We start from the raw sequence: 27,885 nt of genomic DNA, 5'->3' as shown, positions 1-27,885 counted from the left end.
GCCAGATCAAACAGCAGAGTTCAACCTCGGAGTCCATCAGCTATCGTCTGACGAACGAACAGTATTGACGACTGTAACGATACCGGTCAGAGCATATCGGATGTTTCGTGTATCAGGTCTGCAGATGACCAATCCGCTAAATATAAACAGAAGCTGCAGCGTCGGTGATGAGCACGAGGTGATATCACCGGACTCGGGCGCTATCACTGCTTCGTCATCGAGACCTTTCATCAAAAAGGAAACGACTTGTTTGTTCTTGTTGTTGTGAGTCTCAGATTGATTCTGGTCATGTTGTGGCACAAAAGGCGACTGTGACACCACCATTCCTCCTTTACTGCTTTTCCCTTTATTATACAAGCTCTAAAAACTGACCTTGTGTGGACCAGTAGACCTCATGGGACCAAATCCCAGTCCTAATGAGGCAAAACCTAATTTCCGAGGTCCTGGTTAAGGTTAAAGGGGTAAGTAAGTGGTTAGGCTGTCCACAGTGAATGCAAAGTCCTAATAAGGATAGCTTTGCAACCCTGTGTGTGTGTGTGTGTGTGTGTGTGTGTGTGTGTGTGTGTGTGTGTGTGTGTGTGTGTGTGTGTGTTTCAGTATCCCAGAGGTCTTGTTATAGGATTAAAGAACCCAGCAGTGACAGCAAGCCTCAGAGGACTATAAAAGTACAGCAAATCATGGCTTGGATCAGACACACACACACACACACACACACACACACACACACACACACACACACACACACACACACACACACACACACACACACACACACACACACACACACACACACACACAGCGAGAGAGTGATTTCCTGACAGAGTGAACAGTATGTGGGTTAAGGAACGAGGAGGCAGACAGGAAGTGATTACGAGGAAGATGACGTTTTAACGAATAGTTTGTTAAATACGCTCATTTCCTTGATTTTGCCAGAGGACATGACGAGAATATCTAAACCCAGTTAAATATAAAGCTGTACTGCTCATCACAGTAAAGGGAAACTGCTGGAAACCGCTGACTAGGTGCTGTTAGACCGTATCAACCAAGCAGCAACAAGTTATATCTGCTTGTATGAAAACCTCAATTCGTGGGACCATTTGCAGTTGCCAGGTAACCAGCAGAGACGGCAGGAAGTTACCTGTGATACATAACTCCAAATATTTAAAAAGCAAATTGATGTTTGTATATATTTGTTCTTCATATTTGTTCCGAGATGTGGTTTAAATTTTCTCATCTGATTTGGCAACAATTGATTAAATCATCGTATAGACATTAGTGAAAGGTGTGTCAACAAAAAACAAAGAGAAGCAACTGTTGTGTGTGTGTTTGTGTGATTGTCTGAGGTCTCATGTGAGCCGTCCTCGCCGTACCCCCTCCCTTCTCCTTCCTCCCCTGAAGCCACAGCTCCTGCCAAGCAGACGGCCGTGTTGATTTTCACTTAACGTGTGGGTTTAGCTGTAAATGTCAGCGGATGAGCGTCGAGTCTGCGTCTTGTGGAACATGCATCCCCGCACGCTGCTGATCCTCGAAGCAGTTTGATTTGGCAACAGCTTTCAAAACGTAGCAGATGACAGATAAAAGTCTGATGCAGAAATGTGAAGTGTTTTTTTTATATACAGACAAAAGAAGATAAATAACTTTGTGTTTAATGGAGCAAAAGCAAAATGAAGATAAATGAATCCCAAGTTATGTGATTATTAGGTTTTCGCACTTGCACGGCACCTGAGACGCCTCCGAATCCGCATCAACAATAAATATTAACTCAGTAACACAGCGAGTTTCTTTGAGAGGTGACAAGTGTATCTCCCAGTTGCACACATGCTCCTTCTCACTCTTCCTTGTAGTAAAATCTTTAAAAGGTAAATAAATAATTTCAAAGTGCTGATTTATTTTACCGCAGGCCCGAGTGTAATGATGCGGAAGACGGTTGGAGGATCTACTGGGGTAATGAGGCGGTTTATGGGCGTCAAAGAAAATCCACCAGTTAATACATATCGCAGATGGGGCCACACACACATATGTTCACGCACAAGATCAGACACACACATGCACATACATGGACCTCCGCTACAGGCTGTCGGCCACTGTTAGCTTGTTTTTAGTGGTAGCAAATATGGAAGGTTTCATCCCTGCATGTTCGGACTTGATTCAGCGACTTTTCATGTTTTATGCCAGCAGTGAAAAAAGCTGAAAATCATCCACGATAATAAAAATCACACATAAATGGCAACTTATATATTTTTTTCTACATTATTTTTCTAATCAACATAAAAAATAATCGATCTTCAGATCAGATTAACTGTTACCGGGTCACTGTAACTCGCGTTCACGCTAATTAAGCTCGGTGAAAACAAAGGAGAAATTTCTGCTGCGCTTGCCACTACAACTTTAAAAGAAAAATCCATATTCAAATACTCTGTTGTACAAGATAGCGTCTCTCTGTGGAACGAACCCTGCCTTACCAAATAAATGTTAATTGATGCGGTTAGCGTGACAGGTCAGCAGTCTGGAGATCACAGAGCCGCTCTCAGATGTGAGAGAGGAATCCGGTTTTAATAGCAGCTCAGGAACACGTTAACACTGTGTGTGTGTGTGTGTGTGTGGGCACGTGCACACTGCTGTGGGGGTGTACTACGGAGTTTGATATATGTAAATGCACCAGGTTGAATCATTTATGAAGTCACATACTATACATGTTATACATACTGTATTGTTTAATGTTTGTGTGTGTGTAGGAAGGAAAGAGGGAAACCAGCACTAGATACATTTGGTAATTGTTCAAATCAGATATTAGGCTACTTTGCCTGGAAATGGTTTTGAACAGTTCTCGTCAGTAATATAATACGCAGATTAAAGTACGTTTGTATTGTGCTTTCTTACATAATGGCAGCAAGAAAGATATGAGGGGTGTGGCATTGCTTATTGAGATGAAGAAATGCACGAGGGGAGTCAGTTTAAAACTCACATGGACATGAGACTTCTAACTTTTGCCATTTGTTAAAGATGGTAAAATGCTGATTGAAACACAAAGTCTTTATTTCATAGATTTGGAGCCTGTACATGTTGAATACTAGAGACCCAACAATCAAACCCTGTGGGACTCCATATTTAGTGTCTGCATTGATGATCAAATCAGTACTGCAGTATTATAGTCTCAGTGTTGTGATGTGGTCGAAGGAAAGACTGAAAGTGGAACTAGATCCAATTACATCGAAGAAGTTGTTGAGTATCTCAACTATTTTTTCCAATCAAAGGAATATTGAAGGGAGGGAACACACGTGGGGATTATCCAACTTTATTACACCATGTTGAGTTAGGGCCGTATCTCAAAAATGAGAACAATTTTCCTGCAGTAAAAAGATACTGCATATTATAAAAGCCCAGAAAAACTAGAACTAAGGGATTAGAACCAGTAAGAAGGAAAACTTCCTGTTGAATACAGATTTGTGTGTGTGTGTGTGTGTGTGTGTGTGTGTGTGTGTGTGTGTGTGTGTGTGTGTGTGTGTGCGTGAATGTATTAAAACTGGTGTACCATCGGTCTCTCTCGCTGCAAGTGAAAGTAAATGCTCCGCTGTGTATTTCCAGTCGTATAAAACAGATTCACAGCGAAGGTGATGTCACTGCGAGGGGAGTTGAAAGGGTTGCCATGGTGACAGGCGAAGGCAGTCGTGTTTGGCCCTGACTGGGTGGGGTGCCGTGATAAACACACACACAAGAGTGCATGGGTACGTGTGTGTGTGTCTGTGTGGAGACACGTCTTTATGCTTTCGGTGGGTATGTTTGTGTGTATACATTTGAGCGTGGATGTGTGTTTGTGTACTCTCTGTGTCATCCAATTACCTCCACACACACACACACACACACACACACACACCTCTTCGCTGATGGGCACCGAGCTGTCTCATTATGAAGAATAAAAACAGAACCAGAGGCTATTACATGAGGCTGTTACTGCTCGGTAAATAGACGTCTGCAACAAAGCGTGTGTGTGTGTTTGTGTGTGTGTGAGTGTGTGTTTCCTGTAGTCTTGAGGTATGCATTGCGGATTTGTCAGTTTATGAGATAGCACATCACACATCACTGCAACTTTATTATGTATTTAGGATATAAAGTTTTGTATTTGTATGTGTATTATTGGTGTTCAGACAGCAATGGTTCATATAATTCACAAGAAAAAAGGGATTCAGGTTTAAATGAATAATTATATTAATTATCATTTTCCCAAAGGCTTTTCACAAAATCACAAAATAAAATGCAATGAAAGAAAATTAAATATCATAAATTCTAAGGGTGGTAGGAAAAATACAAGAGTAACAGGAGATAGTAGTAAAAGTAGTGACAATAGAACATATGTACATCTGCAGGTGTGTGTGTGTGCATGTAAGAGAGGATGTTATAAATAAGTCATAACCATAATCTTTTAAATCAGACACTTTAGTTCATATGGTACAACCCCTGTCTGTCATACCAGGTATATCAGCACTGAAAATGTCCCAGAAAACGATTCCTAGAAAACTATTCACAGTCTGCGTGTTTTCACTCCCTGGAGGTGCAGATGAGGTTGGATGCTATGATGCAATTTTTTCAACTTGCAGAAGACATGATGGGATGTCTATAAATCTCAATATTGAATCAAAGTCCATGATGAAATCCAAACCCCAGATGACTGGAGCTAAATATTTACTTCTGATGTGCTTTGCTGAACATGTTACATCTTACTGTGAGACAGAGGTCAGCTTTCATCATTTTACATGCAGTTGGATGACTTTCCTCTCACTGTGGCTGACAGTTAATGGTCACTGGTTCCCAACAGAGGGAACTTCCCATAGACTTTATATAAAGATGGACGACATGACTGCTCCCTAAAAACACAGCCCTAGAGTCTCAATCCCTCGTGAATGGGAATTGAGATCACCTATAATAGAGATCACCTATAATAGAGTGTGGGACAAATAAAAACAATGGTCTGGAACCCCCCCCTGTAAAAACAGAGACATGTTGACGGTCTTTTCCTCCTTCTCCTCCTCTCTGGAAGGTCTGGTGGCTGACAAGAAGGATTTAGCTATCGAGGAGGTAGAGGACGAGAGAAACCTCAACTATAATCCTCCGGCTCAGAAGACTCTGCAGGAGATCCAGGACCTGGACAAGGACGACGAGAGTCTGGTCAAGTACAAGCAGACCCTGCTGGGGATGGGACCACTGGCAGGAGGTTTGTGTGTGTGTGTGTGTGTGTGTGTGTGTGTGTGTGTGTGTGTGTGTGTGTGTGTGTGTGTGTGTGTGTGTGTGTGTGTGTGTGTGTGTGTGTGTGTGTGTGTGTGTGTGTGTGAGTGTGTGTGGTTATTGACAGAAGAGCTGGTGATTCACACTGGTACAGAGTGTAACTGCAGCTTTAATAACACCATTTACTCAATATAACTACTTGGTGCGTAGTTCCTTTGAGTTATCAAGTTCACACACACACACACAAACACACACACACACACACACACACACACACACACACACACACACACACACACACACACACACACACACGGTGCCACCTGCTTGCCTCAGCATCTCCAGTCCAGCAGTGGTCCTGCCAGCTGATATCGGTGGAATAGCTCTGACTCCCTCACGACTGTAACTCAACACCACCTCATCTACATCCTAGGATCATGCAGCACAGTGAGAAACACGTGAATCTGAAATCTGTAAGAACCATATTTGTTTTTTCTTTCTCTCCAGACGCCTCTGGGCCCAATGTCTGTGTGACCAGGATGACCCTGTTATGTGACCAGGCTCCTGGACCCATCACCATGGACCTGACAGGTACACAGCACATTCACCCACAGCCACTGTCGCAGGCAGGATTCATAAAACTTCACAGGTTAAAAAGAGAGATCTCAATGAAGGATGATGGGTATGGTCCAAATCATGAATACCCAATACTCATGCGATGATATAGCTAGTATTATTCATGTATTTATGTAGTAATACTCCTGAGTACTTATTGACTGTTGGTCTCTTGTTTATTCTCTTGCTCCTCTGTCTTGCTTTACCTCTCCACCCAAACCCTGAGCACTTGTGGATGTGGTATGATGCTGCTCTGCCCTCTCATGTTACTGATATGCTCTGGAGCAAGGCATCCCACCCCACTGTGCTGCAGTTGGCGTGCAGAAAGACTGCAGTGGGTGTGTCCATGCTTGAGAGAGGAGACACAGCTAAATGTTTGCTTAGTGGGCAGTATTGACATTTTCCCCCGGGTGCAGGCGAAGGCGACAGGCAGGGAAGGAGAGTGAGGTGTCTGTAGGGTTGTGTGTGTGTGTGTGTGTGTGTGCATCCGCAGTGCATTGTAATCACGGGGCTGCAAGAAATTATGTCACAGAGGACAAAGTTGAGGAAAAAAATCAATCTGTGTGTGTCTGTGTGTGTGTGTTCCTGACTACACTGCATTCAGAAGTTGCTTTGATTTTTTCCTCGTCTGAGAATTTCCCTGCCTATCGCACACAGAATGTATCATCTACCTACCGTGTATGTTCATTCACACTCGAAAACTCCCAATCACAGACTGCAAAGACTAAAAAGAAAGGCCACCTGGTTGCTAGGCAATGCTGACTTTGTACTTTACCTTTTTCTCCATCTCAAACACAGAGAGCTGTGAAAAGTAGCTCACTGATTCGGTGCTAGTTACAGAGGAAATGAGAGGCAGATGGAAAATCACACAGGATTTTCCTTGAAAACCATTGACCTTTGACCTTAGACCTCCAATCTAATCAGTTCATCTTTGAGTCCAAGTTAATATTTGTACCAAATTTGAGGAATTTCCCCATGGAATTGTCCAGATATGGCGTTCACGGGGAATGGGACAAACAGACCAACGTACGGACAACCCAAAAACATTAGCCTCGCTTGCACAGAGGTATAAAGACCATTCACGCTCATGTTCACACTTATGGTCAATTTAGAGTCTCCAATTAATCTAGTCTGCGTGTCTGTGGACTGTGGGAGGAAGCTGGAAGTACCTGCAGAAAAAACCCACGCAGGCACAAGGGGGAACACGCAGGTCGCATAATAATTGACTTGAATTATGCTGTTCATGCTGTGGAATTAGAGAGAAAATGAGAAATAGGCTCGTGCTGCAAGAGAAAAGCGTCTCCCATCATAAATCTACAGCGTAAGCAGCAGTGTAATAATCTTTTCTGCTGGTGTATCACGTTACACACAGATAGCCGAGCCGGCACCAGGCTCCATGTGAAATGGACTTTCTGTCCGTGGCTGAATGCATTAGCGATCTCATTATACACTATAGGCTGTTACCAGTGCAGCACGGTGCCCTAATTGATGACGGGCATTTACTGCTGTGCATGTGTGTGTGTGAGTGTGTGTGTGTGTGGACAGAGAGAAGCTGCACTATAGCTGCTCTACACTCTGAGTTTAAGTGAAGAGGAGAAGGGAGATGATGCTAGTTGTCCTATCAGTTTTCACCTCTGAGATGTTATTTGGGTCAGAGTCTCGACCTTAACTTCTCAGTACTGAATCTGATGTGATCTGTCTGCAGCTCGTCAGACCTCTGGCTCTCGGGACAGCTGGACATGAACTCTGGGAAATGTCTGGAAAAATTGGATCCGGAACATTTTCTCAACTTTCACATTTGAAGAAGGCAGCAGGAGATTGTTCGGGACGCAGACAGTGAAACTTATACCCGAACAGGATAATGATCCTTCAGTGAGGAGGATTCACTACAAATTGTCCCCCTGACTTATTAAAGAAAGAGACTAAACCCAAATATCTTTGAAATAATAGGATTCATTCAGTCTGTGTATAGGATCCTTGCTTTCCTCGTCTTAATCCATCACTTACTTTCTGCCTTAGATATCATTCATTACATCCCAACCTTCTTTCACTCCATGTGAATGCAGGCCCACTGCCTTGCTTTCAGATTAATCTTCCGCAAGAGCCGACAGTCATTCCAGCTCTCGCCGCGGCTTCTGTTTAGATCAATGGGCCTGAATGTTTATGCACTGAAATATGAAAAACGATTTTCATCAGACTGAGCTGGCAGCAGAAAAACAACTTGTGATATATTTCAGTGTCTCGGTGGATACGGCAATAAGACGACCAGAGATAGAAATTCGATGTGGTCGGTCAGCCGTGCAAGAGCTGTGACCTAGTTTGGGTTAAAGGACACGTTACACATCAAATTTCAAGAGGATTGTAACATTTTACTACAGAACATGTGCTGTAAACTGTGATTTCTATGCGGGGAAATCAAACTTTTATTATGACGGAGGAGTCCACTACCACCTACGTCCTGTTTTAGCTCTGAAATGACCATAATATCCGAACTCATACATGTCTCAGTTAATGACGCACTACACAACAATATGTCTACACTATAATGTTAAACACAACCCTACCTGCACTTTGATATATGGTGCATTATAAACTGTATTGTGTATTTTGTGGCCTGCTGCCTGACCAATCTACACAAAGCAATATCCTTGCCTGTGACTTCTCGGTGCTCCGCTGCCCTAAATGCAAGCACGCCGGCTTTGTTAAACTTTCATGCAGCCTGGGTTGTTTTGCTGAGCAGGCTACATATAGTGCTGCTCATTTACTCGCTCACAACGAGCAGCCTCTCCATGTCAGTCACTCATCTACCTGTCACCATTCTGTGTTGTGTCGAGGATCATGTCAGTAACACACAGCCTCTGTAAGGGTGTTGCACTTGTAAAATTTGTGTAATAAAAGGAGGAATGGAAAGTAGGGACGTTCATTCAGAAGAACGGCATGTTGGCTTAAGGGGACCTGAAACCCGTTTACACAGTCACATAATGGGGACTTGTCTTCCTTGTGGTGACGAAAACCAAGTCCCCGTAATGTAAATGATACATTTTCAGGTGAAGACATGACTTAAGTTGAGTTTTACGTTAAGGTTAGGCTTAGGTTAAGGTTATGGTTAGTTAGTGTAGTAACTACGGTTAAGGATAGAGTTAGGAAATCAATATATGTAAAAGGAGACATGACTATGTGTGTGTGTGTGGGTGTGTGTGTGTGAGAAGAGAACAGGTAGACAGCTCTCCACACTGACCTATTTTTCTCAGTCAGACGCTCCCAGGAGGAGGTCGGCATCTTTTCCTCTCGAGAGAGAGAGAAGAGGAGGAGGAGGAGGAGGGGGAGAGGAATCAGAGGGGGGGAGAGGTGAGGATCTGCGGAGGCGGATGGATTGACAGAAATAAGACAAAGATACAGAGCAGTAAAAATAAATCTCCAAAAGTCAACTGTTGAGGAGCAGCTTTATTAAGTCCGTGACATATACGTCAAATCACAAGGGAAATATATTTTATTTTCAGTAAGGGTGAAACATTAGGAGAGTTGTATACAGTAGAAGTGACGGAGCCTAGACCCTTTGTTGGAGGCCTTTAATGTCTGAATGTGCCACAAAAAAATGCATATACAGTATATATATGTTTCTTTTTAATATAGGTTACACCAGTGGGAATCAAACCTGTGACACCAAACTGAGTTCTGCACTGTCTGCACTCAGTGTGTGTGTGAATCTTATCTGTAGGTCACTTCCTTTCTCTTCCTGTCTCCGTCCTCGCTCCCTCCACTGATGTCTGTATGCATTCACCCCTCTATCTCGCCCTCATCTCGTCCGTCCTCTCTCTCCATGTCCATTAGGAAGCACTCAGGACGGATGGTTGAGTTTAAATTGAGATATAAAGTGATTAGGTGGTGGATGCATTTCTGATTGCTGTGTGTGGGTTTTTTATTTATTTATTTTTTTTACAATGGCTCGGGATGCTTCTTCCCCTCAGTATGAACCCATTCAACCCCACAGCACGGCAACAGCAGTGTTACTGTGCAAAGACGGTGTTTTGGTTTTAGCAGTAACACTAAATCACCAGTATTATGACAGAGTTGTACAGAAAGCATCAGACCTTCAAGTGACTGTTCATCTTACAGAGCGGAGAGGGAAATGCTTCAAATCCCCAGGTTCAAGGATATTTCTTGTTTGGCAGTACATTTGCTACTGCATTAAATTTAACTGAGTTGACTTTCATGCCATATTCTGTATTTGTACGGAATATCCGTCCATCCCAGTGTTGTGAACACGATATCTCAAGAATGCTTACAGGGAATTTCTTCAAATTTGGTACAATCGTTCACTTGGACTCACAGATCAACTGTTTGGAATTTAGTGGTCAAAGGTCACAGATCATTGTCACTGTGACCTCTCAAACTATATTTTCTTACCTTGTGAACATGATATCTCAGGATCACCTCCAGGAAATACTTTCAATTTTGGTGTGAACATTCACTTGGACTCACGGTGTTACTGATTACATTCGGGTGGTCAAAGGTCAAAGTCACGGTGGCCTCACAAAAGATTTGTTTGGGCCTCTTAAACATAATATCTCAAGTCCTCCCTTTAATTTTAACGTAGAATTTTGACCAGTTGTCATTTGTTCTCAAAGATGAACTGAATAGATTTCAGCTGTCAAAGGTCACTATGATCTCGTATTGTTGTGAATGCAACACGTCAGGGACACCTGGGGAGTTTCATTACATCTGAAACAAACGTTCACTCGGACTCAAGATAAGAAAAATGGGAAGGAAGAAGGAAAAAGAAGAAAAATAACAACAAACTGCTGAAAATGTCAAATATAAATAGAAACTAACCTTTTCAAAAACCTGCAATATTTGAAGATGAATATTCACCAATTCCTCCAGAAGCAATCTCTGGTTTTATTGGTTCTCCTACCGTATTACAATATATTTGCAGAGTCGTATCATGAGTCATTTTCCAGCACGTGTCTGCAGTGGTAATGTAAAAGATGATGTCATTAGGGCCATGTTGTCCATGTGTGATGCTTCACTGTTGTTTTGTTCTCGTGTGTTCGCAGGAGACCTGAACTCTCTGAAGGAGAAGAACTTCTCAGTGCAGGAAGGAGCGAGATACAGACTAAAGATTCACTTTAAGGTACGATGGATGGGTGAGGTCACAGAGCTAAATAAAGCATGTGCATTAAAACATAGAAGGATGTGTATAAACAAAGAGAGACCATGCTGAGTAAGCCTCTGTGTCCTGCTCAATCGAACCACAATATCAAACAGGAACATTATCATATTTAATGAGCCTTTTCAGTGCTGTTCCATTGTAGAGTGCCAGTAAAGGTTAAAGCTGGACAAGCAGTAAGTCATGTGATGTCAGTAAGTTAGTTTCTCATGTTTGACGATGGATTATCATCTCTAAAATTATAAATTTGTTACTTTTATTTTTATGAATAGCAAACATTTGGCTCTGTTGACGACAGTGAATGACATTGAACTGAAATTAAAACAGTTTCCAGAGGATGAAGCCGACTGACTTTAGCACCATCAACAGGCTCAACAACTATCATCTGGATTTCCATTTTAATTTTGTACATACATTCATTGTGCCCAGAGGAGGAACTCTGGTCATTTTCACTTGTCCTGGTTCCGATGGTTGATGTTAGACGTGCTGAGAATAAACAAACAGTTGAGAGAGCGACTCTGCTGTGCTCTGAGGACTCCTGCTGGACAAACGCCTTCACTGTATAACCATTGTGTTTTGTAGACAATTGTGGTATTTATAATTAAAAAGTAATTTAATAACAGTTAGATAGATACATTGCTACCTGCAGTTATTGAATGTCTAATAGGGTTGATGCTGCTACATGGAGTGTGTTTACCCTTCATGTTCCACTTTCCTCCCACTGACAAACACACAAACCCTTCTGAGCTCATGTATTCAGGTGAACCGGAGACTTTAAATTGCCTGTAATGCGTGAGATCTTAGCAAAGATTTAATGAAACTGTGTGTCTGTCTCCAGGTGAACCGAGAAATTGTTGCTGGCTTGAGGTACCATCATGTGACGTCCAGAAAAGGAGTAAAAGGTAAATTCATAAAGATGAAATAAGACCAAATAGAAAATGACCCCAACACTGACAAGGAGACAAATGAACATCAATCATTGTACATAGTTATATTGTGTGTTTAATAAACTTAAATGTCCCCATTTATACCTAAAAACATGTGAGTATGAGTTTATATTTGTCTGTGTCCTATTTTTCAAGTAAGAATATGACTTTAACAAGAAAGTGTGAGTGAAGCTGAAGTCATTTTATGAAATTTGGGCCTATATTCAACAGACCTCTAAGAATTACACTTTTGTATCTTCCTGCAGTGGACAAGGTGTCGTACATGGTGGGAAGTTACGGCCCAAAGCCAGGGGAGTACGAGTATCTCACCCCGGCTGACGAAGCACCCAAAGGCCTGATGTCACGTGGCCACTATCAGATCAAGTCCTACTTCATCGACGACGACAAGAACGTCTTCTTGTCCTGGGAGTGGAACCTCGACATCCTAAAGGACTGGAACGAATAGAGGGGAGAGAGAGAGAGAGAGGAGGATGATGCTGCTCTCTTCCCTCCTCTAACTCCTACTCTTCACCTCCCTCTTTTCTTTACACCGCCCAAAACTGGAGGCTCTACCTCTGCCTCCTCCTCTTCCTCCCTGTTCTCCTCTTCTACTTTTTCTCCCCTGTCTGTTTGATGCAGGTCCCATGAAACCTGTGAGCAACTGGGACGTTTAAAGGAGAGAATCCTTCCTTTCTCTATTAACTCCGGGTTGTAACTGCATTTTAAAGTTATCCACATGAAGGAGTCTTCCTTCAGTTTAACTTTCAGTCTCCTTCCTCCTCATACTGTTATATTTCCAGGGGCCCGAGCTGAGAGGGGGACCCCAAGAACCCCCTTAAATACTATAATGGGTATGTACAGTAGACTGCGACAACCCCGTGGTCAGAACCCCCCACGAGGCCCTTGCCTCTATCTTTCTGCCAAAAGCTTCGTAATTTTAGAGGTTTGGATGGAGACGAAAACTGTATCATGTATCATGTGTTTCTTAGCGAGAGGGTCCATTTTGGTTTTATGTAGGGTCCCCTCAGGTCCCTTTAAACGCCCCTGCATGTTTCCATATGTTCATACAGCAGCAGGTGATTAAAGGAAATCAGTTCAGGCACAAAGGGAAGAACAATATACATATGATTTAAGGGATAGTTCACCGAAAAATGAAAATTCACTCATTATCTACACACCACTATGCCGGAGGAGTGGGTGAAGTGTTTGAGTCCACAAAACACTTTTTTTTCAGTGTTTCAGGGGTAAACAGTGTTTAGCCCAGGCGAACTCGTCTTCAGACATAATAAAACAACAGAAAATACACAACATGCCTCCATACTGCTTGTGTGGTGTCATCCAAGTGTCCGCAAACCCAGACATTCATATATACGATTCGAAACAAGGTCATTTCCACCGTGTTTTAAGTCCACTACCGGAAGTGGCTAAGCTAGCAGACAAAAGCAGACAAAACTTGGTGTAAATGACCTCGTTTCAAGTCGAATATGAATGTCGGGGCTTGCGGACACTTGGATGACACCACACGAGCAGTATGGAGGCATGTTGTGTTTCTTCTGTTGTTTTAATACGTCTGAAGACGAGGTCGCCTGGGCTAAACACTGTTTACCCCTGAGACTTCTAAAGTGCTTTGTGGACTCAAACTCTTCACCCACTCCTCCATCGGCACAGTGGTGAGTAGATAATGAATGAATTTTTCAGTGAACTATCCCAATAAGTCCTGGAAAGACTTGTTTCAGGTGAAGGGCCCCATATCTTGCACCCAAGCGTGACGCAAGTGTCACTAAAGTTTCAAACCAATGCAGTTGTTGTTTGCGTGTTCAGCGCCCACGTTGTCTCTATAGCAAATGTATGAGGTGAGGTCAGGACCGTTGTTGTCTTGAGGCTGTGGAAAAACCTGATCTTAGTCAGAGACGCAGTATGTCACTGTAAATTTAAGGTCGCGTTACGTTCTTTCTTGGAGTCAGTCGGGCGGGATACGTTAATTTCTAGATCCAGGATATCAAAACCTCCAATATCCACTACAAATACATTTTAATAAGTCCACTTAAAATATGAAGAAAATAAGTAGTTGGAGTTCCAAAACGTAAGAATGGCAGTTGTCTCAGATTTGTCATATGAGTTGAAAACATTAGAATATAAGGAATCAAAATGTCACCAGAAATTTTACTTTATGTGTTTTCTTATGTATTTATTTAGTTTCTACATGTTTTTAATTACATGCGATAGGGTTTTTATTGATCTGTCTGTTGATCGATTAAGGGACGAGGTTCAACCATCTTCTATCTTATTTTAATATTGGGTCCTCCCTCCTGATTCTCACTTTTTATTGCAGTCATGTATTTTACATCGGTATAAATCCTCAACTTCAGTTTTGATACAACATATAAAGGAATATTTTAGAGTCCTTTGATAAAATGACCCACTAAACGATCAGAACATGACTTTCCAAACCATTCATTCACTGGTATGAAAAGAAAAATGAAATCACTTCACTTAGATTATTTTATCAAACTTTTTTAGGAGTTTTGTTTGCTTTTAAAGCAGCAGTTTGCTTTGTGGAGCTTTTTGAAAGAGCAGACCAATGAAAGACGGAACCTGAACTGTGTATATTGTAGAAAGAGATGCATGTATGTCCTTGAGTATTTGATACTATTCACACAGTGAAAATAAACAAACTTCGCCCTTTCTGAACCGCTCTCCTGTTCCGAGGACACAAGATGTGAATAAAAATATACATTTGAAGGAAACACTTTAAGATGGTAGCTGGAGAACAGTGACGTAGTGTCAGAGAAAGGACAAACTGATTCCCCCTTAAAAAATAAAAGAAATATCATTATTGTGTCAAGTCTTTGGATATGATATTATCATCGTTGCTGAACATATTGATCATTGAACTACCATTTGAAACTGTTGTGATCTAAAACTAACTGTAAATGTTGGCTTGTTGGGTGTTGCATGGTGTAACCGGATTCTCTCTCTTCCTTTTTTTTTTAACAACTTAACTGTAAAAACTTTAATGTGGTTTAAAAAGAAAAAAAAAGATGCTGATGCAATATCCAGAGCTCACTTGTTGCCAGATACTGCAGATCAGTATTTACATGGGACATTTTAAAGGCACAGATAGCAGCAGCAGTCTGTGTCTCCTCCCCCCCCCCCCAGGCTGCAACAGTCAAGTGCTGCATCGTCAAATATTGGTGTCAAATCGAGCATCCTGTATCTTTTAATAAAGGCAATTCAAACAACCAGTGACGTGTCTCCTTTGAAGTATTTGTCCTCTGGAAATGTCTTTGTTCCAATAATCTAAACTAAAGTAAACCTGTGAATGTCCAGCCTGTAACTCACACAGAACACGGGCACGTAGTGAAAAGTGACATGAAGAAGATCCAACTTCTGCCTCATGTGCCACATCTCCTCTCAAATGAAGAACTTTGCATGACGACTAAGAGCCAGAGTGTGGTGCTAGAGATCAGACATCAAACCAAACATCGCTCCAAGATGGACACCAAACCCGCAAAAAAGGTCGGACCAAAACAATATGGTGGCAAACTGTGACGGCCGAGCTCAAAGAGACGGGTCTGACATGGGGAGAGGCCCGACACGTAGCCCGGGACAGGCCTGTAGATGGAGGCAGATCGTCGATGCCTCATTCCCCTCAAAGGACAAAGAGGATTAAGATAAGAAGAACTCACAGGACAGAAAAAACTTGAGAAATCTGTCTTTTTATTGTCTGCTTTCTTACATTATTGACATGATGTTAAAATGTGAACACGGCAACATGTTAAAATCCATTCTACATGTGGATTAAATCAAATGTTACAATAAAGAAATGTACATGTAAGTTAAGTTCTAAATCCTTTGCCGAGACATGTAAAGGAAACATAGAAATACTAATGCTTATTATCTCCTCTGCCAGGGTTATTATTGACAACAAGATATTGACCTTTGTCTGACATTATTTGTATTATGATGTTTACATTAGTTGAATATTCTAATCATAGTCATGTCAACATGTTGCAGATCATAGTCTGATTCTAACGACAACAAGAAATAACTGCCGTACATGGCAATGTCACAAAATGCTGTGAAAACTTCAATAGGATGTTATAATGTGATTAAGACATAAACACGTCTACATGATCCCACTAAGGTCGGAATTCTCCAAATTCCTTCATTTGATAAGGTAAAGGTAATCAGATGCTGTTTCTATGGCAGCGTCTTATTCAGACGATTAATCAGGTTAATATCAGAATATTTTTGACCCAAACAATCTGTTTCATGATCCTTTTCTCCCACTGTTGGGTAAAACACTTGAGAGCAGGTTTATCCACATCACCTGCTCAGGGACTGGGTCACAGCCACATGACAACTGACAGCTCTTCTCCATCCTTCTTCTGTCCTCACGTGTGGGTCAGTCCTCCTCGGAGGCCGTGGGTACTGCGGCGGTGGTGTTGTTGCTCCTGAGCGCCTGCTCCAGCAGGGCTCGCTGGGCTGTGGCCGGCAGATAGAGGAAGGTGTAGAGCAGAGCCAGCAGCAGCAGAGCCAGCAGCAGAGGCAGGCCCCAGTCCGATGTCATGATGGGCTCCTCACAGCGAGCCTGCAGAAACGACTTGTTCTGCATGATGCACGGAAAAGTCACGAGACTGATGCAGGTGTGAAGTGCAAGAGAACTCTAAGTCTAAGAGATTGACAAAATACAGAAATGCGTCCAACGACCAAGGCTTAAATAATCAGGATCATCAATTTAAATCAATTAAGGTGTTATTATTCCTTAAATTAGGCATATTTCACTCTGCTGTACTGGATCCAGATGAAGGGAACACACCAAATCAGTCTGGTGTTCTGGTCGTCTCGTTCCAGACTCAATCCAAGAGTTTCAATTCCTGGAAAGATCCAGAGAGCAAAAAGCAGGGAGTCAGCCTGGAGTCAGTAAAATCCACGGTAATGCAACATCCAGGTAAGTCTTCATTCACAAAGCCGGAAAATTATTCCTCTGCTTCCCTCACATGCAAATAATCTGACATTTGATGATATTTCAAGTTCAAAGTAAAGCAAGTTTTGTAACATAAGCAACAATATACGCTTGTTATTGAGAGTGATCATCATAACTGTCTGTAATATCTGAGAGCTTGAGGCAGCGACTCTCTCCTCTCTCCTCTTGATCCTCTGTCATCTGACGGAAATGTTTGTGATGGAAAACTGCTTTGTGCCACGTGCCTGTGTGTGTGTGTGTGTGTGTGTGTGTGTGTGTGTGTGTGTGTGTGTGTGTGTGTGTGTGTGTGTGTGTGTGTGTGTGTGTGTGTTAGATATTGATATCCTTTGTGTTATGGTTCATGCCCAGGTAAACATGCCAATCTGCCATTCAGCTCTTTGAGATTATTTTCTCTCAAATATTACGCAACAATAACCTCAGACACAATTATAGAGACACAGTGCTTCATCTGACACACACACACACGCACGCACAGACACACACACACACACACACACACACACACACACACACACACACTCAAGGAGAGGCCGAGCGGGTTATGAAATGTCAATTATATAATAATTCTTAATCTTCTTAGCTGAAAACACATTGCTACCTGGCTGCGTTCAGGGATTACTGGAGGTCCCTGCTCTTTATTCAACCTGTGCGTTTCAGCACAGTATGTTCCACACAATCAGCACTTTGATAATAATCCAGTGTGACATGGAGAAACGTTGAGAGGAAATTTAGATCCACAGCACAGAAGATGATTAAAATTTCTGAGGGAGTAGATTGAGAGGATTCCTCCGAACATGCGAATGCTGACAAATCACAAGATTATAAAGAAAAGACCCTGCTTCTAAAAACCCAGTGACTATTTTAGGAAAACTGTTATGATTTATATTTTTTAATTAGACTTGCCAAACACTATTCTAGTACAACATACTGGTGATAAGGGGCAACCATGTGAAACTCCAAATAGCCATAATTAGTTAGCAAGTACAGTGTGTTTTTCATGTTTTTTATTATGTGGAGCAACTTTTGCTGACAGCTGTAGAAATAGAAAACATGAGCACTAGTGAGACACCAACGTCTCAGCGGCTTTCAGAGGCCGCACGGCGACACGGTGGTTCAGTTTTTACACGGTGGCACCACAGACAGATCAGAGCTGCTGAGTCTGCATGTTCCTGCACTCCAGACCTTACCAGTCTGGAAGGTGATACACCACAGAGGGTAAATGACCTTTAGAGCCTGGTGTATGCTGGAAGGTTAAAATGATTAATGGTGTTACTGTCAAAATACACATTTTGTTGATTTCTTTCAATTAAAATAATAATAAATTATAAAATGAGATTGTCCAAAAAAAACTGACTGGTACTTAAAGCATCACTGTCCCTCAAAATTTGACTGTGACAAAAAATATGAATATGATCTAAATTTGCATGATAAATGGTTCATAATAATCACCTGAACTTTTATTTATGACATCATTCATCATATGTGTTATACTCATAGACTGTATATACTTCACATTCATCCTTGATAGTACAATAATAAGACTTATACACAGTGTAAACTATTTATACATGTCTTTAATGATGTTACACAGACGGTAGGTGTCGCTGTTCGTCTTACACGGTGGTTTGTCCTCCGCCATTACAAAGCAAAGAAGAAGAAGAAGGAGCGAGCAGCTGCTGGATTCCTCGTGGGTTTGTTTACATTCGTGTTTTCACGCGAACTTTCACTACGTCAGAAACATCCCACGTGTTATTTGCGGGTTGTCTAATCCGTGGTGATTATCCAGATTATTTGATAACCAGCGGGATATCTAGTTTGATGACGTTGTTAGCTTGGAGCAGCTAGCAGACCAGTGGAGCTAACAGGCTAACCAGACAGCTAGCAGCAGGTTGTTGTGTCTGTGCTTCTCCCTGATGAGCAGAAATCACCTCTTTATTATTATTCAGTTAAAAAAGTAACTCAGACACGAGAGCAGCTACGACCTGTTCCACACATTCAACCAGTTTAAAACCAGTTTAAACACTGATGTGCATGTGGCTGGTTTATGTTCGTCATGGACAGTTTTACAATGTTCTCTTCATTCATAGTTACTATGAAATACTAACTTGAGGTACTTTCTCTGTTTATTGCAGTATTTCTAATTTGTGCTTCTATTCTACTACATGTCAAATAGGAGTATTGTACTTTACTCTGCATAAGATTTGACATAACAGTAGATATACAATGTACTAATTTAAATGTGACTAAAATACTTTAAATTATCATACACTAGGTCTTAAATATGGTAACGTCAGTCCTGCTTTAAATTCAGCATATCTTTGATTATGGGTAATTATTATATTATATTCTAGGACTCTGTTCTTCCTTTATATCTGTTGTACTTGACATTGGTCTTAAATTTAACTTGTTGAAACCTGCAGAAACCCTGATAATAATAATAGTAATAAAATGGTAATAGAATGACACTGCACAAAATGTTATATTTGTGTGTAATGGGTCATTCACAATGATAAATACTTCTTAAACGTCAAGGCAAATTTGTTTAAAATACACATAAGAGGTCAAATTTAATTTCAGGATCCAGATGTTGTGCCTGATGCAGTCAGGGCCTACGTTTTTACCAGAGAAGGTTTATAGTTAGATAAATACATAGAGGAATAACATGATCATCCATATTCTCTCCACAGGGCTACAGGTGTTGTGTCAGTCCATCGCTGCACATGATGACCACAGAGCCAGAGAGCCTGGAGAGCCTGGAGAGCCTGGAGAGTCTGAGTGTGCTCTACCAGAGCGATGACTTCATTGTGGTCGACAAGCACTGGGACATCCGCATTGACAGCAAGATGTGGTACGAGAAACACACCGTGCAGGCTCAACTCCGGCACCGCTTCCCTCAGCTGGCGGACCCGAGCACCTACTACGGATTCAGGTCCGAATCACACTGCTACCTAAATCAGCTCGTGGACATTGTACTCATAGAGCATTATAGTCTCATCATCTTTCTTCTTTCCCCTGCAGGTTCTGTCATCAGTTGGATTTCTCCACCAGTGGGGCCCTTTGTGTTGCCCTCAATAAAGCTGCGGCCGGCCGCGCCTACCGCTGCTTCAAGGACCGCACTGTCACTAAAGCATACCTCGCCCTGGTATGAACTACAAACCATAAGGATTCAAACACACACACATGCATCTGTTTGTCTGCAAAGCTGCAAAACTCATATTAAACTCACTTATGTTTGATAGAAAGTCTCAATAAAGTTTAAATTACTTACACATTTTTGCTATCTAGATTCGCGGCTGCGTTGAGGAACAGACGCAAACTCTGGACTTCTCCATCGGCAAGAACTCCTCAGAGGGAAAAACACATATGATGTGTATTGAGGGAACAGAAGGTACATACATTGGGCCGGGTTAGCACTGTGTGTGAGTGTGAGTGTGAGTGTGCGTGCGTGCGTGCGTGCGTGCGTGTGTGTCTGTGTCTGTCTGTCTGTCTGTCTGTCTGTCTGTCTGTCTGTCGGAAACTTCAGCCTTTGTTCATATGTTCAGCATGTTTTTTAAATTTTCCTCTGTAGCAAATTTGATAGAGTTGGAAATGATTCATATAATTGTGACTAATTCAGGCTTCAAATGACCAACTGCACTGCCTGACTATTTATTAAACTACACCAGGCTGACACAAACATGACTAATAGATTCATATTTCTCTCTTGTCAAATGTAAATATAACTGCACACATTTTCTTCTTCTTTTTCCTGCTCATGCTCAGTCTGTCCTTCTCTTGTCAGGCTGTGAAAACCCCAAGCCGTGCCAAACCGGGCTGACAGTGCTGGAGTATGGGCTGTATGATGGAGATCCTGTGACCAAGGTGCTCCTGCAGCCGCTCACTGGTAACAGCACTCGTTTGTTTCCTTTCATATATACACATATATTCACCTCAAGATCCATTCTGTAACAAATGACACTACAGCAGGTTTACACAAGGAACAGGGGTCATTGCTGGTGAAACGGCTTCATCATACATTAAATGATGAAATGATTACATTGAAGCTGAAAGATGACTAACTCATCACTGACTAATTAAGCATACTGTGTTGTCTACCCTCTGTGATTGATTGGTAAAAAGATTCATATTTAAGACCATAGTAATATATTATTTCATCTTGAGATATCATGTTCATGACAAGGCTCTTCTTCCCTGTTTGACACCGCACCACTTCTTTCCCCCTCAGGCCGGACCCACCAGTTAAGGGTCCACTGCAGCGCCATTGGCCACCCCATCGTCGGTGACTTCACCTACAGCTCAGGAGCGGACGACGCCCCGTACCGCATGATGCTGCACGCCCACTTCCTCCACATTCCCTTGGATCCACAGCCCCTGCTCGTCTCTGCCGGAGATCCCTTCCTCCCCGCGGTGGATCCCAAGTGGCTCCCGGAGCGCTCGTTACGTACACTGACGGCCACTGTAGAGGCCCTGCTGGAGCGCAGGGTGGAGGAGGACAGGAAGGTTAAAGAGGAGGAGAAGGAGAGCGCAAGAAAAGAGGAGGAGAGGAGAAGGAAACGTCGCAAGGAACAGAGGACTGAGAAGGAGAGCGATGAGCAGAGGAGGCAGTGTCAAGAGTGGCTGAGTGAATGGGCTGGAGACTGATAACGAGTCTTTTGTGTTGTTATTTATGTTAATTTATTTTAGCTTTTTACTTATGAAAGCCACGTTGAACGTGTATACTCCACCAGTGTAGTTTTTTATTGGCATATGTGGTTGTGGACCAGGACGTTAATTCCCTCACAAACCAGTTATAAACATTAGGTTAGAAAACTTACTTGTGTGCGCCTGTAAACTGCTTTTTAACAATTCAAACCACTGACATCTACCCACGATTGGACCAGCGCCTCTGCACTAGTTTACAAATAAGTGCCTTGCTCAAGTTTACCTTTATAGTTTTCAATAAATCTATTCCTGTAGATTTATTTAGCCAAGCAGATCATCTCAATGTGCCAAAGTTCTGAGCCACTGATTCACAGAAATTGATGTGAAAATCAAAGTAAAAGCTGTTATATGTTAAATGGGCTTTTAGTGTCAGTTTCCAACCCTCTTCCTCGGTCTTTGTCATGTTTTATGGTTTTACAGCTTTTGAGTACACTATTAAAAATAAAAAGAATTTTGTGTCAATGTTAAAAATACAGATCTCTCCAAACTAAGCGTTAATAAAACTGTACTAAACAAAAATCTGTGATAAGTTTTTTGTCTTTGACATTTTAATAAACTATCTCTGAGCAGAGAAAAAAAACAAAAAAACACACTGTTTCAGTGTCGTATCTGACTTTTCCAAGGAACACTGTGGGTTTGTGCAACTGCCAGAAGGTGACACATTGAACAAGACGCCACATGTACACCTGCTACCCACACAGCATAAAGTGGCAGCACCAGTCAGATCACAACTCTCCCTGTGTAGTGTTAGTCCCGTATGAAGGTTGCCTTTGTGTTCTGTTGTCATCAAGGTGATCTTCAGGAATCTTTCAGTCGTCTGTTATCTATCTATCTATCTGTCTTTCTTTTCTCTTTCAGTAATTAATGCTCCATTATTGTTGTAGTTACAATTTACTTATTCTAAAAATCCAATATTTTAAATTGTGTTTGTCAGATCTCAAAATTAAAAATGTGTGATCACCACTTCAATGCATTGTTTTCATTCAGTTTGTGTGAGGACACTAGGCTGTGTTTACAGAGAGGGGTGTCAAGAGAACTACGTTACCCACAATCCAACAAGAGCAGTGGCCATAGGCTCACGCGTCTCTTCAGTCAGACACCAGGAAGTGAGGCGAGCAGGAGTGAGACAGAATCAAGAGTCAGGGAAACAGTTTAAAGATTCAAATCAAACTAATCCAGGTGAACATGGCTGCTGAGGTCTTCTCCTACGAGAGTCTGGTTCACGCTATATCCGGAGCTGTGGTGAGTTAACTTCAACTTTCTCCATGTTCGGTGCAAACTGCAGCTGTCAGTGCGCACACGCTGTTTTTTTTAACATCTGCCAAACCAAACTCCATTCAAGATACTGCGAATTCTGATGATTTAGAAAACGATGCATGAGACGCTGTGTTTGAAATCCTAACGTGCACATTAGTCTTCGATTCGGGAATCAGCAGCTGTTATTTATAATCTACCAATGCCGAATTGAAGAGCACCATTTGCTGACAGGAGAAGACCCACTAACTTCTGCTTTACTGCATGATTCCTGCTATAGAAACTTAAATCCATTCAAAATTATGAGATTTAGCAATGACATTTGGTGTGGGTGTTTTTTTCTTTCTTTTCTTCATATGGAACAATATGACATGTACAAATATTAATGTTGCACAACTGACTGTTGCCTGTTCCAGGGAAGCGTGACTGCGATGACAGTATTCTTCCCCCTTGACACTGCCAGACTACGGCTGCAAGGTGAGCAGGATAACAGAAATGTGCAAGACACATTTTCTATCTGTAAAATCCTGTTACGCTACTTATATTTGCTTTGCATTGTACTATTTTCTATTATCTTTATTGTTATTATGGCAAATTTACCCATAGTGGGACTAATATAGGATTATTGTATTGTATCTTAAATGTAGTCTTTTGTTGTTGTTTTGTATTTTCTCAAAAACCACTTGTTGTTTGTTTGTGTTCAGTGGATGAAAACAGAAAGGCCAGATCCACTCCAGCCATTCTGGCAGAAATTGTCAAAGAAGAAGGACTGTGAGTGGAAATAATCACATTTTTCTCAGCTTTGTCAGTTACTACATGTAAAACACAGCCTTTGTTTACATCCTGTACATACTTTGTGTACATTGTCTTTTTGAATACTACAAATGTTGACGCCAAGGTGGAACATTTTCATGTCCAACAATTAACAGCTTGTTTAACCTCATGGTAACGCCCGTAGTGGTTTGGTATCGTGTCTTCTTTTGAAATCGTTTTCCCACAACACAACTGACACACAACACCAGAAACCATGTCCTATGTGGAGTTTAAGAAGTGGTCTGAGATGTGTTCCTGTGTTTTCTAGTCTGGCTCCTTACAGAGGCTGGTTCCCCGTCATCTGCAGCCTGTGCTGCTCCAACTTTGTCTACTTCTACTGCTTCCACAGCCTGAAGGCGAGATGGCTGAAGGGAAAACCGTCAGCACCCAGTACTGACTTAATCGTTGGCATCACTGCAGGTGAGATGGTCCTTGCAGGTGAGAGTAGAAAACCAATCAGAAACCACAACCCTATAAAACCCTATAAATCCTAATAGTCCATCTTGCAAATGTGATTGTGTCAAGAGATAAGTGTGAGCCGTCCTAATTGTGTCAGCCACATTGAAATCTGAGTTTACTCAATATTACTAGATTTACAGATGTTTAAATTAACCACAGCTGTTTCTGGTGTTTCAGGTATTGTAAATGTTCTCGTCACCACACCCCTGTGGGTGGTCAACACCAGACTGAAGCTTCAGGGTTCCAAGTTTCGCAATGCAGACATCCGGACCACCAACTACTCCGGCATTCTGGGTAAATGGACATTGTCTATATGTTCTTAGAATTTATTCACATTTATTCACCAAATACATGATGATTATGACCTAATTGTACGTTTGTTTTGCTCCTGCAGATGCGTTTGTGCAGATTGTCCGCCAGGAGGGCGTGGGAGCTTTGTGGAACGGGACCTTCCCATCCCTGCTGCTGGTGCTGAACCCTGCCATCCAGTTCATGATTTATGAAGGGCTGAAGAGGCATCTGAAGAAAGGAGTTCCCAGGGAGGTGAGAGAGACAAGGACAGAAACGGACGAGGGAGGGGAAGGAGGACAGAGACATCTGAAGGAAAGGGAAGTGCATTTAAATTAGAGACGCAGGCTAGAAGAAGGAATGGTGGCCAAGAAAGTCCAGATGCAGGGAGGAGGATAGATGAACTGAAAACTAAAACTAAAATTAAAGTTGAATGCTTTTATAACTTATCATATATATATTTAAGAACACAAATACTGGAAATGATCCACTGAAAACAAGTAAACCTATAATAATTAATAATAATAATACAGTTAATTTCTAAGAGATGTCTGTAAAACGGCACATATACACCTGTGGAAAAGTATAGAGAGGTTACTTCAGGTCATCCCATTATCTGGATGAGTAGACGCTCGATATGCGTCGACATGGTGATTCTCACATGACTTTCTCTTTGGCTTAAAAACAGAGGTGAGAGGGAATGTAGAAGCAAATATAACGAGACAATAACATTTTGACATTTTCACTGTCTACAGCCTCATTTGTGGATAAACACATTAGCTGAGGAGAATCGGGTGAACACGGTGAGGGAGCGGAGGACCAGCTGGTCTGAGCTCTGTTCTTCTGATAATGTTACGTAGAATTGTAACAAGAAATGTAACGAGCTTTCTTTTTCCCTCCCAAGCTGTCGTCCATTGAAGTCTTCCTCATCGGCGCTGTGGCCAAAGCTGTGGCCACCACTGCTACATACCCACTGCAGACTATACAGTCCATCCTCAGGGTAGGTGCTATGTGTGTTATACGTCTGTGTACGTGTTATAGACTGTTTATAGAGATGGTCGACATGACAGATCCCCAACAGTGAAGCCTAAGGGTCTCGATCGTCATGTGGTGGCTGTCTGCAGTGTAGGTCATAAGCTCCTCCATGTTAGTTGATGGGACATGCACCAAACTAAAATGTCATCAAATACATTTTCTCAAAGGTCTTTGTTATTTAAGTTAGTTCTAATCACACTGATGTTTGTTCGAGTGCTTATTTTTGGCTTTACTTATCTGATTATATGAAAATGGGGTGAAACGTCATGATTGACAGCTGAGGCTCACTAAGGATTGATCTAAATGTTGCTGGCATCCAAAAGACGGCAGCGTTCGTGTCTGGGATATTTTGGCTTAATTTTTGGATAGTAGGAGAAAGTGGAGATGCATTTTTATATACAGTTATTTAGCTTTTACAGTTTTTCATACTTTTTTCATTTACCACAGTTTGGACAATACAGCAGGTCAACAGACGAGTCAAAAATCCTGTCCAGTCTAAGGTCTATCAAGTGTCTACTGGTCAATAGAGTCAGGTGGGTACACACACACACACACACACACACACACACACACACACACACACACACACACACACACACACACACACATTACATATTTATGTTTGTAAAGATTTTTAGTCTCATGTCCTCTATTTGACCTTTTATATAATTCATAATGCGATGTTGAATCATACATTTGACTTAAAACACCTCTAGCAGTTCAAAAGCAAGAAATTTAATATCAAATGTAGAAATGCACTTGTTTAAATGTTTTCAGACAAGCAGGTCAAACCTGCTTTTCACATATTCAGACTAGGACTGTTTGGTTTCAGATAATCTGGCTGAGAACAAACAAATTAAACCATTAATTTTCACTTACATCAGGTTTCACATTGCACCAACTAACCTATTTTTGTCAACATAATTTGAGAGAAGCACAGTTCTAGAGAACACATCTCCCAACATCCGGCGTACAACTTGCCCTCACGGCCTTCTGACAATGTCCTGTGACAGTGACACTGATTCTCTGCTGCAGGAAGTACGGCATGTTGGGTCTGTTTAAAGGCCTGGAGGCCAAGCTGCTGCAGACGGTGCTGACCGCTGCCCTCATGTTCCTTCTGTATGAGAAGATCACCAGCTACACCTTCAGCGCCATGGGACTGAGCCACAACAACTACAAGAGACGCTAGCGAGACGCTTCACAGCCGCTAACAGTCACCTGCGTTAGATCATTGTATAAATGTATGAATCACTACTTATAGACCCCATGATGGTGAGGTCGAGGAAATCTGTCACATGACACTGGAAAAACTACGGTTATTATCATAGTCATGATCAGATGAGAAGTGCTGCCCACCGTGTAGATGGGGCTTCACACACAGTTTGTTAAATGTGTGTACAGGAAGGTGAAGGGCTGCTTCAATGCTCCAGTATTTTTATGTATTTTCCTGGGACCTGGATCTTTTCTCAAATACATCTGCTCAAGTTTTACTAAATCTGTCAAATGCTCAGTTGGAGTTTGGGTCCTGCTGAACTGGCCTGTGGTCGTTTATGGACGAATTCATTTCCACTGTCACTGAATGTAACATGAGAACCTACAGCCTTGTCTGTGTGCATGTGGGTCAGAGGTTTTACCACCACAAGTTTTTATTTTTGAGTTGTTTTTATTCCTGTCAGTTCAGATTGTGAGTGTGTGTGTGAACTCAGACACAATCATGTCACTTGTTTTGAACCTATGTAAAGACTGTGGATCATTGTTAGAAGAGCTACAGTATATACTTTACATCAGATGTGTTATTCTTGTATCCCTACATCAAAATACAGCATCAGTCTCCTCCCTCGTGTTTATTGTGTGTGTGTTTGTTTATAAAATAAATAAATAGTTGCGACCACTTCTTCAAACGTAAAAAAACCAAACGCAACATGCCTCCATACTGCTCATGTGGTGTCATCCATGTGTCCGTAAGCCAGTACATATTCATATTTGACCTGAAACGGCGTCATTCACACCATGATTTTAGCCTAAATGTCTGATATCCTCTTCTTATAGTTACTGCTGCAGTTCTAGTGAGAAGAGACAAGGAGCAGTAGAGGACATCCAAGCACATTTAGGGTGTAAATGACACCGTTTCGAGTCAAATTTGCTTAGTCGAGCAGTATGGAGGCATTTTATATTTTTCCCCCCTGTTTTGTACGTTTGAAGAAGTGGTCACCATTTACTTCAATAGTATTGAATTTCTACTGCGACGCTGTTTACCCCCTGAAACTCCAAAAGTGTTTTGTGGACTCAAACACTTCCTCACCCTGGCCCCTATCTGCATAGTGGTAGAGTAGATAATCAATGAATTTCCATTTTTTTTGGAGTGAACCATCCTTTGAAGTCTTTAAAGTCATTAAAGCCTCATGAATTGAATT

At 41.8% G+C, this 27,885-nt stretch overlaps 4 protein-coding genes across 6 annotated transcripts in view; all 4 read left to right on the top strand.

Annotated features, from left to right (window-relative positions):
• clcn7 (chloride channel 7) overlaps nucleotides 1-745 on the top strand; it is a 21,775-nt gene extending 21,030 nt beyond the window's left edge. The window contains exon 26 of the mRNA XM_047343822.1: nucleotides 692-745. The gene's annotated coding sequence lies outside the window, so the exon portion shown is untranslated. The remainder of the gene's footprint in view (nucleotides 1-691) is intronic.
• arhgdig (Rho GDP dissociation inhibitor (GDI) gamma) overlaps nucleotides 1-13,151 on the top strand; it is a 16,348-nt gene extending 3,197 nt beyond the window's left edge. Inside the window, exons 2-6 of the mRNA XM_035181830.2 lie at nucleotides 5,036-5,209; nucleotides 5,728-5,811; nucleotides 10,893-10,969; nucleotides 11,844-11,907; nucleotides 12,198-13,151. Of these exons, the coding sequence (XP_035037721.1) occupies nucleotides 5,036-5,209; nucleotides 5,728-5,811; nucleotides 10,893-10,969; nucleotides 11,844-11,907; nucleotides 12,198-12,397 (599 nt within the window). The 3' untranslated portion in view covers nucleotides 12,398-13,151. The remainder of the gene's footprint in view (nucleotides 1-5,035; nucleotides 5,210-5,727; nucleotides 5,812-10,892; nucleotides 10,970-11,843; nucleotides 11,908-12,197) is intronic.
• Nucleotides 13,152-18,527: 5,376 nt separating this feature from the next.
• On the top strand, nucleotides 18,528-22,141 carry rpusd1 (RNA pseudouridine synthase domain containing 1). 2 transcript variants are annotated; one of them, XM_035181818.2, is made up of 6 exons: nucleotides 18,528-18,608; nucleotides 19,609-19,850; nucleotides 19,940-20,063; nucleotides 20,207-20,309; nucleotides 20,703-20,804; nucleotides 21,147-22,141. In XM_035181818.2, exons 2-6 carry the CDS (start codon nucleotides 19,642-19,644, stop codon nucleotides 21,560-21,562), a joined length of 954 nt encoding a protein of 317 aa, XP_035037709.1. In that variant the 5' UTR covers nucleotides 18,528-18,608; nucleotides 19,609-19,641; the 3' UTR covers nucleotides 21,563-22,141. The 2 variants fall into 2 exon arrangements, with proteins under 2 accessions (XP_035037709.1, XP_035037710.1); XM_035181819.2 differs by having other exon boundaries at nucleotides 18,528-18,612.
• A 555-nt stretch (nucleotides 22,142-22,696) lies between these two features.
• slc25a17 (solute carrier family 25 member 17) lies at nucleotides 22,697-27,883 on the top strand. 2 transcript variants are annotated; one of them, XM_035181815.2, is made up of 10 exons: nucleotides 22,697-22,864; nucleotides 23,293-23,353; nucleotides 23,581-23,647; nucleotides 23,958-24,109; nucleotides 24,326-24,442; nucleotides 24,543-24,691; nucleotides 25,192-25,239; nucleotides 25,341-25,436; nucleotides 25,919-26,004; nucleotides 26,507-27,883. In XM_035181815.2, the coding sequence occupies exons 1-10, from the start codon at nucleotides 22,808-22,810 to the stop codon at nucleotides 26,658-26,660; spliced, it is 987 nt and encodes a 328-aa protein (XP_035037706.1). In that variant the 5' UTR covers nucleotides 22,697-22,807; the 3' UTR covers nucleotides 26,661-27,883. The 2 variants fall into 2 exon arrangements, with proteins under 2 accessions (XP_035037706.1, XP_035037708.1); XM_035181817.2 differs by lacking the exon at nucleotides 25,192-25,239.
• The last annotated feature ends 2 nt before the right edge of the window (nucleotides 27,884-27,885 follow it).

This window comes from Hippoglossus stenolepis, chromosome 16, assembly GCF_022539355.2.
Source record: "Hippoglossus stenolepis isolate QCI-W04-F060 chromosome 16, HSTE1.2, whole genome shotgun sequence".
Classification (NCBI taxonomy): Eukaryota; Metazoa; Chordata; class Actinopteri; order Pleuronectiformes; family Pleuronectidae; genus Hippoglossus; species Hippoglossus stenolepis.
This window is presented reverse-complemented; position numbering and strand designations above follow the sequence as displayed.

Coding starts and splice junctions, on each gene's coding strand:
- rpusd1 (XM_035181818.2), top strand. CDS start 19,642: ATGATGACCACAGAGCCAGAGAGCCTGGAGAGCCTGGAGAGCCTGGAG. Junction 19,851..19,939: donor AGCACCTACTACGGATTCAG/GTCCGAATCACA, acceptor TTTCCCCTGCAG/GTTCTGTCATCAGTTGGATT. Junction 20,064..20,206: donor CTAAAGCATACCTCGCCCTG/GTATGAACTACA, acceptor TTTGCTATCTAG/ATTCGCGGCTGCGTTGAGGA.
- slc25a17 (XM_035181815.2), top strand. CDS start 22,808: ATGGCTGCTGAGGTCTTCTCCTACGAGAGTCTGGTTCACGCTATATCC. Junction 24,443..24,542: donor CAACTACTCCGGCATTCTGG/GTAAATGGACAT, acceptor TTGCTCCTGCAG/ATGCGTTTGTGCAGATTGTC. Junction 25,240..25,340: donor AGGAGAATCGGGTGAACACG/GTGAGGGAGCGG, acceptor TTCCCTCCCAAG/CTGTCGTCCATTGAAGTCTT.